General features: G+C 36.6%; 1 protein-coding gene across 2 annotated transcripts in view; it reads left to right on the top strand.

Moving 5' to 3' along the window:
• Positions 1–13,829, top strand: part of MAP2K7 (mitogen-activated protein kinase kinase 7) — a 36,006-nt gene that overhangs the window by 482 nt on the left and 21,695 nt on the right. The window contains exon 2 of one of the 2 annotated variants that reach the window (XM_007436832.3): positions 8,999–9,046. The exons of the other annotated variant lie outside the window; for it this stretch is intronic. Within the exon in view, the coding sequence (XP_007436894.2) occupies positions 8,999–9,046 (48 nt within the window). The remainder of the gene's footprint in view (positions 1–8,998; positions 9,047–13,829) is intronic. 2 annotated transcript variants of the gene reach the window in all.

Consider the following 13,829-nt stretch of genomic DNA (forward strand, 5'->3'; position numbering starts at 1 on the left):
TGGAAGTCCTTAAGATGGCATGGTGTGCATTATGAGGTCCCTGAAGCCCAGTGCCAAAGCTGTTCACGGCTGACTTAACCACGAGGTATAGGTAAAGAATTGACTGGGGGGGACCTACATGGACACATCCAAGTTTTTTAAACAGTGGGGGGGTTGTGTAACATATTGACAATAAACTATGTACATGGGCTGGATTCACAGAACACGTTAGGCTGATTTATGGTTGCCTAATTTATAGTTTGGTGAACACATGAACATGGGCTGTGTTCACATCTGTGAAAGATCAGTTGGGGCACAGGGAGAACATGGAGATGTACAGTTCAATGGATTTTTTAAAAAAACGGACCATGAAAGGATTACACTAAGGCCTAACAGATTCTTTTGATTTGCAATGGGGAGGAATGACAGTGGTGGGCTAAGTTTTAAATGGTTTTAAAACTCAGTTGTGTGCTCAAAAATATTTAGAGTCTGTCTGTTGGATTGGGGCCTCTTTATGTCTGGAAACAGTGAGACTAGTTCCAAGCTAAATATAGGATGTTTCGTATACTGTGCTTACAAAATTCTGATTTGGTTCTCACCAAGTCAGTTAAAGACTTAGCTGTTACACTGCATATGCATAAGATTCTAAGCTTGGGTATTTTTAAAAATTTCATACTGGGTTGGTTTTGGATGGTGGTAACGGTGATTTATTGTATTGTTTAAACTCAGAACATGGGTGAATTTGTTAAGCAGGATAAACATTTTGTTTGTATCCAGGCAGTAGTCAGGTTAAGTATGATTACTTTTAAGCTTGTACTTAAAAGCTTGTACTTTTAAGTTAAAACTGAAAGCTTGTTTTACCTACATTCGGATTCATATGTAGTTTTATTCATTTCCAGAACAACTGGTAGTCATCCTCCATTGCTTTTTGGTATATTGTCCTTTCCTTGCCTAATTCTTTGTGGGCAACGTTGATAAATATATAGTATCCACACACACTATCAATGATAGAACTGACTCAGAATATTAGAAGAATTATACTGAATTAGATGACTGTTCTATTCCATCTTTCTTTTCAAGTGTCTGGCCGACCCAGATGCCTATAGAAAGCCCACAAGCAGAATAGTATAGTAGCATCTTCATGCTTGTATTCCCCAGCAAACCACCGATAGTCTGATTGTTCATACATTTCTAAAGTAAGTCTCCATCAGTACATTTTGTGGACATGAATTCCATATTCTAATAATTTTCTTTTATTATTCCTAAAATCCCACCATGTAGGTACATTGGATGACCTTGAATTCCTTTTCTACTTTTTCTACATGTTGCATATGTTTATGCATGACCATCATGTTCTACCTTACTTGCTGTTTTTTGACTTGAAAAGCTTCCACTCTTACAAGATTTCCACATATGGATTTGTTCCAAGCCCTTAATTTGTTTGAAATGGGTCAGAATGTCATAACAGTGACAGATCATACAGTGCCAGTTTCAGTTTTGAGGCTCATTTGTGGTAAACCCACCTAAAATAATGTGTTCAGAGGGAACAGGAGAAGGATGGAATTGAGTATCCAGAGAGCAGAGGTGGTGAAACTATGATTCATCCAAAGTGGGTAAACTAAAATCTCAGATTTTTCATTAGTCATACTAGTTGGGGATCCTATGAGGAGAGATCCTGGTTGGGTCATTCTTGTGTGGAAGAGTACTATGTTTGCACAGTATGCTATGTATATAAAATCTATCCACATATATGACTGCCATATGGATGGCAGTTCCATCAAATATATATCAGTGGCTATCCCAGATAGCTATGTAAATCCCATAGGAGTTTTTGAATTTCTCTGTTGGATAGCAGTTTCAGATCCAGGTTGTCCTAGACATGAATGTGCTTAGTTTATTCCTGTTTAAATCTAGAATCTTGTATGATTATCACTCATGATAGGTTGTATTGATAGTTGTTTTCAAAAATGATTTAAGAATAAAAATCTGAACAGAGAAACAATACAATTATGCCTCCTCCTCTTTGTGAGTCTTATTGTAACTTTATTGTAATATAATGTAACATAGCTAATGGTATAATAGTAATGAATAGCTTGGTCTCCTACTAGATTAAAAGATTAAGTGATCTTCCTCATTGCCCATTGCTGTACTATTATCTAATAAATTAGAGTGGGCAGCTTTCCCAGGCTGGGGCTGCAAATCACTCTCCTGACCAGCAGGAGAGCTGTGGGTTATAATAGCAATAATACAAAGAAGGATGGAGCAAACTTTTGGCTTGGGTTGGCGGGGGTTAAGCGTGGGAATAGGAGCAGGAAACATCTGGGAAGCAAGCAACTCACATTTCTACTTTTAAAGTCCTCTTTCCAAAATGATTGAAAATAAAGCCACTGAAATTTGAGGACAAAATTTTAGGTGGTTTACCTTTCAGAGGCTGGCAGCTCAGATTGTTATCCTTATTTTTGAAAGGAGAGGAGAAAACCCAAAAAATAATGTCACAGAAAAGTGACAGTTTCCCAACAAAATTCCAGTAGTCTAGTTTTTGGGTGTGGAGGGCTACATGTGGGTCATCCAGCCTTGTAATAGTTAATTCACTGAAAACCTAGAGTGGAAAAAAACTTGTAGAGTATAAGCAATGATAGGTGTGCCTTGGTTTTCTGAAATAGAATAAGGCAAGATGTTTCTTAAATAGCTTTATTTGTTAGATTTATATTCTGAATTTCCTCCACAAGGTCAAGTTGACTTATATAGGGACTTTATTTCATTTTATCCCCACAGGCCTGTGAGGGGTTGTCTGAGAGAGAGTTGTTGGCTGAAAGTCACTCAATGAATTTCCATGGTTAAAAGTGGACTGGAACCTGGGTCTCTTTAGTCCTAGTCCAATACCTTTTGAAGTGAAAACAGACTTAAAAGGAGAAACAATATTTATGAAGTGTTTCATATTTAAGATACCAACTAGAACTGTGTATGCATTTCTGCCACATCTTTTTCTGGCATCATGTGGCATCTCCTTCATGCCCCGTATGCTCTGAAGCACCTTTTCAGTTTGAGTCTGAAGCACTTCATTGCCCTAATAACTACAGATAGAGAAATACAGGTGAAACTCGAAAAATTAGAATATCGTGCAAATGTTCATTTATGTCAGTATGGCAACTCAAAAGGTGAAACCAATATATGAGATAGACGCATTACATGCAAAGCAAGATATGTCAAGCCTTACTTTGGTATAATTGTGATGATTATGGCGTACAGCTTATGAAAACCCCAAATTCACAATCTCAGAAAATTAGAATATTACATGACATCAATAACACAAGGATTGGAAATAGAACAATATCGGACCTCTGCAAAGTATAAGCACGCATATGTACTCAGTACTTGGTTTGGGCCCCTTTTGCAGCAATGACTGCCGCAATGCGACGTGGCATGGATGCTATCAGCCTGTGGCACTGCTGAGGTGTTATGGAAGACCAGGATGCTTCAATAGCAGCCTTCAGCTCCGCTGCATTGTTCGGTCTCATGTCCCTCATCTTTCTCTTGGCAATGCCCCATAGATTCTCTATGGGGTTCAGGTCAGGCGAGTTTGCTGGCCAATCAAGCACAGTAATCCCATGGTCATTGAAGCAGGTTTTGGTACTTTTGGCAGTGTGGGCAGGTGCCAAGTCCTGCTGGAAAATGAAGTCAGCATCCCCATAAAGCTCGTCTGCGGAAGGAAGCATGAAGTGCTCCAAAATCTCCTGGTAGACGGCTGCATTGACTCTGGACTTAATGAAGCACAATGGACCAACACCAACAGATGACATGGCTCCCCAAATCAACACAGACTGTGGAAACTTCACACTGGACTTCAAGCATCATGCATTGTGTGCCTCTCCATTCTTCCTCCACTCTGGTTCCTTGGTTCCCAAATGAGATGCAAAAGTTGCTCTCATCAGAAAAGAGGACTTTGGACCACTGGGCAACAGACCAGTTCTTTTTTTCTGTAGCCCAGGTAAGACGCTTCTGACGTTGTTTGTTGTTCAGGAGCGGCTTGACAAGAGGAATACGACATTTGAAGCCCATGTCCAGGATCCGTCTGTGTGTGGTGGCTCTTGATGCACTAACTCCAGCCTCAGTCCACTCCTTGTGAAAGTCCCCAACACTTTTGAATGGCCTTTTCCTGACAATCCTCTCCAGGCTGCGGTCATCCCTGCTGCTTGTGCACCTTTTTCTATCACACTTTCCCCTTCCACATAACCTTCTATTGATGTGCTTTGATACAGCACTTTGGGAACATCCAACTTCTTTTGCAATTACCTTTTGGGGCTTTCCCTCCTTATGGAGGGTGTCAATGATGGTTTTCTGCACAACTGTCAGGTCAGCAGTCTTTCCCATGCTTGTGATTCCTACTGAACCAGCCTGAGAGACCATTTAAAGGCTCAGGAACCCTTTGCAGGTGTTATGGATTCATTAGCTGATTAGAGTGGGACACTTTGAGCCTAGAATATTGAACCTTTTCACACTATTCTAATTTTCTGAGATTGTGAATTTGGGGTTTTCATAAGCTGTACGCCATAATCATCACAATTATACCAAAGTAAGGCTTGACATATCTCGCTTTGCATGTAATGCATCTATCTCATATATTGGTTTCACCTTTTGAGTTGCCATACTGACATAAATGAACATTTGCACGATATTCTAATTTTTCGAGTTTCACCAGTACAAACATCCTAGTCTGAAATTTCTTTGGAGTGATGGTTCTCAATATGCAGAATAAACTGGGTTTTGTTTTGTTTTTTGCCCCTGTTTTCAGGTCTGTCAGAACTTTTTGTTTTGATCTGCAAAAGCAATAAGAAGTCATTATTTACTTGATGAATTTTTCTTGATCATTTAGTTTCCAATAGAGAATTCTTAGATTCTGAACTTTGTTTCTTATTAGTTGTCAGTCACATACTGTATTATAAATGTGGATGTTATTGCTACTTCTTTTAGAATCTGATGATAAATTGCTAATGTCAGTTTCCTAGTAAATGATAGTTTCTGGTAGAAGAAAGGAACTTTAAGAACAGAATAGAGTATATTTTATCCATATACAACGCCCTACTTGGAAGGGGCCCACCTGAAACTAAGGAAAATTATGCCGGGCAGTGCAGGATTATATAACAACTGCTCTAATAAGCTAACCGATGGACAGTGTTCATGACAATTGTGGTCTAAAATAACTGGAAAGCACTGAATCATCCTTTATCAATATCAGACCCAAATTGTTACCGGCCCGTAATTACAGTACTGTAATCCCATGCCAGAATGCTTGCAGCTTGAACTAATGGGAATTGTATCCAATATTTGGAGATCTAAAGTTGGGAGCGAATGAACCAGGTGATCCAATTTAGTTTGTCCACCTCAGTGAAAGTTTATATTTTAATAAAGTAATGATTATGGCGTACAGCTTATGAAAACCCCAAATTCACAATCTCAGAAAGCTAGTTTATATTCCTACTAGCAAAATAATTTACTATGTTTTACTATATTTTTTATCATTTAAGGGCAGAGTCAGATCTTTATTAAAATGCTACATTTGTGTTCATCTTTTTATAGTTCTGTCAGTGTACCTGGGTAAATAACTTTCAATGATAATAAGACATCTTTGTAATAAATCTACAGATTGCTTCTAATTTTAAAAGCTGGAGGTTACTGTTTAAAGGCTTGCTTAGTGCCTCTTAGTGAGCTGCCTTTGTTTAAGTTATCAAATATTGATGTACCTCTGATGTCTGTACTATTGAAGCAAAACTCTGGTGGTGTTTTCTGTACCTATTGATCTTAAATGTTTATGGTAGTTGTGAAGTATTTTCATAAAAGCCAAAGTGTTGTAGATATACTTTTGTATTATCTTTTTATACAACGCGACCTTCAGGTGAGGGGGATAAATAAAAATAGAATCAAATAGACTATTATTAGTGTCTGAGCTAATTAGTGTATGTAGTAGCAGGTTTTGATCACTAAAAGTAGATAAAACTGGGTATAAGCTAGACAAAAATGGATAGACAAATGAGGTTTAGAAATGGAGGACAATTAAGTCTTTGAAACTCCAAGGTTTATATTAAGTATGAATTGAAAATAAATTTTAATCCTGTTATTCCTTTTAGATAAGATGATCTAAATGACTTTCTGGTATAGAGGCTTATGGATACATTTTATATCAGAGAAATATGTGTGCTCAGTGCTAAGCTTTCACAAATTTCCTAGATACCTTGGAATTTAAAAATTCTTGTGCTGCAGCGGTACTTAAAACACTGAAGTAGGAGTTTGGAATTTAGTTAGTAATTTGTAATCTTGGTAGTTAACTTTGCCACTAAATGTTAAAAAAATGATCTAAGTCCTACTGATATATAAAGAGAGTTTGAGTAAACAGATAACACAAAAGTGACACAAACGTTTGGTGCTTGTTTTATTTCTTTCACAAACAAGGTAATCCAACATGCAACGTGCCAGGGTGTAAAATTATTTCCCTCCCTAGTTCAATCAATTCAGTTAAAAAGTTAACTAGGGCCAATTGTGTGAATACGTCAATAAACAATCAGAGTTGATTTGTACCAGTTCTGCCTTATATGAATCTCAGAAATCTCCCCTCATCACTGAAGTTTTCACCCCGCAGATTCTAGAGGAATATCATGACCAACTCAAAAGAAATTTCTGAAGGCCTCCATAAAAAAAGGTCATTGATCCCTGTCAGTCTGCAAAAGTTCTGGAACTCCATTAATTCAGAGTCAGAAAGGTATGATCCTGAAGAATAATAGTGAATCTTTCAAGAATTGCTGACCTGTCAAAACCACTCCAAGAGCACAACATAGAATCATCCACAAAGTCACAAAGAACCTCATAATATCTGGCGATCTGCAGGCTGCTGTCATCTTAGTTAAATCAGTGTTCATGATAACATCAGAAAAGCATAGAGCAAAAATGGGATTCATGAGATTAGCAAGGCAAAAGCCGTTGCTCACTAGGAAGAACATTGATGCTCTTCTCATGTTTGCCAGAAGAGCATCTAGGTGATCCTGTAGACTTCTAGAGGGCTGTTCTATGGTTATATGAACAAAAAATGGAACTTTTCAGGCTATACTGTATGTGTGTTGTTATGCCTGTCAGAAACCAAATACTTTATTCCATAGTTGTCATAATTTGGGAATGCTTTGCTGTATTCTGGATGGCTTGTTGTTATTGAAGGAAGCATGAATCCTGTCCTGTATCAGAGAATTTTAAGGGATTATTAGGCCATCTGCCACCAGCTGAAACTGAAGTGCAAGTGCATCATTCAACATGATAGCGATCTCAAACATACAAGCCTACAAAAGATTGATTAAAGAATAACATCATTTTGGAATAGTTAAAGTACAATCAAAATCCCATTGAAATGTAATGGCAGGAAAAGAGCAGTTTGTGACAGAAAATTCCTAAGGGCCATATTTCAGGTAGTCCCTTGTATTCCAAATGTAGTATTGAGGGAAGCAGGGTTGTCCAAAGTTGAAACAGGTGCATGGATTTGGATTATAGCACATTGGCTGAAACTACTGTTTTTCCTTATAGGCTTGGGTTCTTTCCTTATTAAGGACAATTATAAATCAGTATGGTCCAGGACTATCTTACAAAACCTCCAACGTCTTGGCTTTTCTAGGGAGGCATTCCTAATGATGGGCTATCAGTGTGCGCTTAGTGAATTTAAACAGCGTATCAAAGACCTGGAAGTCCAGCAGGACCAGTCTGTTCTACCTAAGAATGTTTTTCTGAGCAGTCAAGCCTTTTTTTATAAGCCAGCGAGATACCTAAATTACATAACTGTCTCCAAATTTTAGAGGGCACTAACTCTCGCACACTGTAATGCTCTTCCTACAGCAGTTTTGGAGGGCTGATACAAAAAAGTCCCATATGAGCTGAGATTGTGCCCCTGTGGACAAGGGGCTATTGAAACTATAGCACATGTCCTGCTATACTGTATTTTCTATAAGGACTCAAGGACCCATTTAATAATTCCTCATCTGGTAAAATATCCAGGAAATTCTGATCTTTTTTATGTGCAGTGGTTGCTATCTGATCAGAATGATTTAGTTTCCCTGAATGTAGCTAAATTTTGTTATACTGTTTGTAAAATTAGGCAGACGTTGACTGCCCATTGATGATCCCACCAATCTGTAAATATATTTTCGTGTTGTGTTTTATTTTATTTAATGCATTTTAATGCATTTATGCATTTTAATGTACTTTTATTTGTAATTCTGGTCTGTGACCATAATAAAGATGATGATGATGATGACAGAAACCCCTCAAATTGAATTGAAGCAGTTTGACATGGAGGAATGGACCAGGATGGACCAGCAATGTGAGCGACTGATCATCAATTACAGGAAGCATTTAGTTGTAATTATTGTAGCTAAAAGTGATACAAATAGTGAATCCAAGGGAGTAATTACTTTTTCTCACTGGCACATCATATGTTGGATTTATGCTTATGAAATGTATGAAACAAAAGCAAAATGTTAGTGTTATTTGCAGATCACTCAGTCTCCCTTTATATAGCAGTAGGATCCATAAGAAGCCCGGATAACATTTTGGAGAAAAGAGGTGCAAAAATTCAGAAAATCCAGAAGGGGACAAACATTTTTTCATATCATTGTGAAGTGGTAGATCATGTTGTTGATGAAGTTCTAATAAACAGGTTTTGTCTAGGAAGGAAAGAAGAAAGACTATTGAAAGGAATGTTACTTTGTAGGGAGATGAAATCTACAGAGCTTAATGGAACAGTGCTCATAAATATAATGGAGGAAAAAATTGATCCTTCACTTATTTGATAAGACTGTAGAGCAGATCTTCACTTGTTTGATACATCTCGTTTTCACCTTTCTGTCCCCTTTGTTGATTTCTCCCTACCTGAATTCCTTGAATTCCTTGTCCTGAAATTGATTTGAACATGAATTATTTTCATTTTGATGATTTGACTGTTTCTGTTGTGATTTATCGTGTTTTTTTCTTCCTTTTCCCAATCCAGTTATTGTGATCACTCTAAGCCCTGCTCCCGCTCCATCCCAACGTGCAGGTACCAGAACTTTTTATCATCGCAGCTTGGATTTCTTGCATCATTTATCTAATGCTTCTTTCAACTGCATAGAATTGCCACTTTTCTGCTTCTGTTCCAAATGTGTGTCTGACCCCGCTTCTTTCCCACTGTGGTATTTTCCTTTACTAGCCTTTATCTAGCCTAACTCATCATGACTGGCTAGACAAAGTGATGCATAAAGCCATGCATGAGAACGTGTTTGATTGTCCACAGCTGCATTAGTTGCTTAGCACCTTCCTTTACTGATTATGTCAAAGCACTTTATGAAAACAGGTAATTATTTAAATTATGTGTATGTTGGACCATGTCTTACAAACCTTCTTCCCTAATCCTCTGCCAGATGCCTCTGGTGGAAAGTGGCAGAAATATAGATAAAATGTATATTAATATTTTGGGGTGGAAAAAGCAACTGCGTATAGAAAAGCCAAGTAAGACTTCTCTGATGTGAAGTGCAGTTGTCTCTGAGGTAGAGCATAGTAGCAAACTGTCAGTGCTGTTCAGTTTGCTTTAGGGCAGAAAATCAAGATTGTTCTTTTAAATAAGCACAACTCGAGCCAAGATTTAAAATGGGAGCAGAGTACCCCAACCTTGGAACTGGGCAGAATGTAAATTGCTTTAAGTTTTCTAGGGCAAGTTAGCAAAACCTAAACTGAACAGTAGGCAGCATTCCACAACAGTGTATGAGTTGTGTTTTTGGTATTGCCTTATAAGTGTTTGTATGGTGTTATATAAAGATATATTACCTTTGAACAACTCTGTTCCTCAGAATCTGCAGCAGGAACAGGTAGTTTCCCAGATTGATTACCTGATCCCAAACATGTTTAGTTTTTGTGAGAGACCCAAGTATTTTCAGGTCACTCTTTGGACCTGCCTCCCCCAGTCTAGTGCTTTCCAGGTGGTTTTGAATTCAGATGCCAGGCTGACTAAGAATTCTGGGAATTGCAGTCTAATACATCTGGATGAAGGTGGGTGTTATGGTTGGACATGTTAGGTGGAAATGATCCTTGTTTAATAAAAACTATATCTTTAGAAATCAGACATGCTCATAGTTATTCATGTAATGTAGTGCTACCTGCACAAACTGTATTTCAGAATTTCAAAAGATGAAATGGGAACTACCTTTATTTTATTGACTAAGAACTTTTTAATAGAGTTAATGAAATTGAAGTTATGCCATACCTGCATAACTACCGCAGAAATCAGTACTTGCTCTGAAGCAGAAATTAAAATCCAGTTTTTGTTCCTAGTCTTTCCATGGTTTTGTGTGGTGGTAGAATTCTCTTCACAAAGAACTGCCCTTATTTGCTTTGTTGTTAGATTGACATTGTACTTTTAGTAATATTGCAGTGGTAATATCTTTTATTGAAAGTTCTGAGTTAATCTGTTCCTGCATGCTCTAGTGACTAAAGGCCATAGCACTATGAGAGGGACTACGTTGTAAATGTTCAGTTATTCATCTTGATTCAACTTGTCTTGTCAAATATTCTCTTTGGTTTATGTAAAAGGACCTCTTCATTTTCTGCCTTAAGCTACTGTAGCTGTGGATTGTGAAAAAGCTACTGTGGTTTTTCCTACCCTAGAGGTAGCAGTCTTGCAGTGCTGAAAATATGGAAAGGCCAGCATGCTATTTGTTTTGGGGAAGCTTGCTTACTAGTGCTTTGAAGTCCCTCAGGATGGGAATGTGTTTAAATAGATTATCATCCAGGCCTTCCCAATCTTGCTTTACACTAGCTCTTACCTCTCCTTTTTTGCTTTGCCAGCTGTTTTTTGCAGTTATAATCCAGGAGAATTTCTTACTTTTTTATTTTGAAATAGATATTACATTAACTATTTTTCTGTAGGATATATTTTTTAAAAAACAGTGCAGAAAGAAGGAAAGAAAATACTTCTTAACCACTAAACAAAGCTAGTCTTACATATGGATGTCATGCTGTACAATTAAATTTTTAATGTTTAAATAATTTTACTTAACAGTAGAAAAATGGGATATTAAGCATATAAATTGGTATGCATAGTTCAAATTTCTTAGTTCAGATTAATTTTCCAAACAGGATTCCTGGTGGTAAAATAAAAAGAGAGATGAGTTCTTTACACCACTGAAAGAGAATGGGTGGCCTTCAAACTTTGTACTTTCAACTTTATTTCATTTTTAAAAACATGTCATATTCATTTCTTTTGTCATCATTTTTATTTCCAAGCCATTGATATATATGTGAGCATTTTGTGAAACACATCTTTTAATCACCACATCTCCAGCAGTTGGTTGAATCCACCAAATTCTTAAAAATATGTACAATGTAGAGGTTCACTCTCCGTAAAATAATATTTTTGTTGAATTGTATTTTTAAATCTGTAGAAATGTGATACATAGAACTAAAATAGTATTTCCCTGATGTTCATGAACCAAACACTTCTGTTCCTTTGTCCGTGCCTCCATATACATATGTAAGTTTACATGTGCACACAATTGGCTAAGAGACATTGTAATCATCTAAAATATATGTACTTCAATCAGTTAAATTCTGACTAATCATGATACTTGAGCAACTTGTAGCAAGGTAGATTCTTCTAACTTGGAAGCTACATACCAGGTCAGGTAGAACCCAAACTCCTTGTCTGCTGCATTTTATTTAGTCATTTATTATTTTCTTTATTGAAATACTTGATTTCCATTTTTTTCCCTGGATGTGAGTGACTGGAGAGACTTCAATTTTTAAAAAAATACCTGTTATGATTGCAGAAAAAAAATGGAAAATGCAAGCACTGTGCTGTTTTGATGCCCCAAAGTAAAGGCAAACAATGCATTGTCAGTGAATTATTTTATAAGCAGATTGGTAGAGAAGGAAATCTTGCTGATACTACTAGGTGGAATTGGCAGAATCACATTCATTTTATCTCAAGTATATTGCTAGTCATTACCTTTACATTCCAACCAGGACTATTGTACATAGGAAGTCATGCTTAAAATAGCATAGGTCTGAAAATCAACCTTTCTTAATAGAGGATTGAATGACGCAAACAATGTATTTCTTATTTATAAAACAATCAGCTCTTTGGGAGTTGATTGGATTACTTCTGTTTTGCATAAATAAATCTTAATGAAATAGATATAACAAAACACTGCTTTGGTTCCTTTCACTGTACAATTCTGTCCCTCCTTTTATATAAATTCATGGGGGGGGCAATCTTGGCCAATCATGAAAAGCTAAACAGGATTACAGTAGGTTAACATTTGGTTAGAAGATGATTAGGAGATGGCAGTAGGCTAGACTGGAAAGTTGAAAGAGGAAAAAGTCCAACCACTTCCATATTGTTGCCAAGAAAACTACATTGACAGATATATGGTGTCACCAAGAGTTGAGCCTGACTCAAAAGAGGTTTTACCTTATTTATATAGAATATTGTTGCTTGAATCCCAAAGGAATCAACGTATGCAATGATGAATAATAATTTTTTTTGGATTAAAAAAATGTGTGCCACCTGCTGGTTTTCTCTACTTCTGGTAAACTTATCAGTTGTTGTTAGAAAATGTTTCCCAGTAGTCATTCTTTTAACTACTAGTTCTTAAAATTTGCAGTCCAAGATAAAGATCTCAGGTCCAAGCGATTCTGGTGCTATTGCCGATGTTGTGAATTAGTAATTGGAATATGGATTTTATGTGTGTGCAGACAAACATAATACGCTAACCTGGAGCTCTTGTTCTTTGAATTACAAGATGATATATTCAAAGATTAACATTCACACATCTTTTTATTTATGACAACTTAATTTAATTTGTTGTATCAAATAGCAGTTGTTGATTGTAAATTGCATTCCAGACATGCATTCCAAAAAAGAATGGCACAGGAAAACTGAACTGTTTGAATTTGAGGTATTAGCACAAAGCGGGGAAGGCTAATTTTGCTTAGCAAAACAGATATAAATAGGGGGATACTTTGCTAGAACTCTTTCTTTAAGGTTCTTCAGAAAGTTCATAATCTTTTGTAGTAAATAATTTGATCCCATCTTTTAGGAGAGCAGACAGAATTTGCATTTAGGGAAGTAATAGACTGTAGGAAAAGTATTTTAGGGATGGGGATAGAGGTTAAGGAAAAATGTAGTCTAGTTGCAAACATTTATAAAGTAAATTATTTTGTTATTTTTGCTCTTACAGTTTCATTATCATTAAAACATAGGGCCACTTTTCATATTACAGCTTTACAGATTTTAGGGCAAATTATATGAATGGAAAAAGAAATCCGCGCACACAGAACAGGCACGTTGAGGCTTAGATTCTTTGTGACACTCAATGGCCTTGAGTTTGTGCAATTTTTAATGCTGCAGTCCTAAGCATACTTACTTAAATGTGTATCTTGTTGAATTTATTATTACTTTTTTGGATAGACATAGAATTACAGTACACTTGTTAGAAGTCTAATCCTACAAGTTTTTCATTTTAGTTATCTGTATTTTAGACGTTTTATTCTAACAGAGTGATTATTTTTGTGGCATAGATGTTTCATTGGAGATGTTTCACTGGAGAGATGTCAGGAAAACTGGCTTTTAGCCTATCATCTGGGAATGGTGTGATTTAACTTTCCTTTTTTCTGACTAGTTTTAGCACTATCACATTTTGGCTAACACTTATTTAAAATCCCAGCATCCCCTTCTTTGTTTAAAGAAAGTAAACTATGACAGTGATATTAACTGATATGTGAAAATGCAAAATATCCAGTTCAGCTGCCTTTGTTATCACATGATCTGACCATGATAATTCAAAGTA

The sequence above is a fragment of the Python bivittatus genome, unplaced genomic scaffold (genome assembly GCF_059951505.1).
Source record: "Python bivittatus isolate LINGU-HERP-01145 unplaced genomic scaffold, Pbiv_v1 ctg000080_np1212, whole genome shotgun sequence".
NCBI lineage: Eukaryota > Metazoa > Chordata > Lepidosauria > Squamata > Pythonidae > Python > Python bivittatus.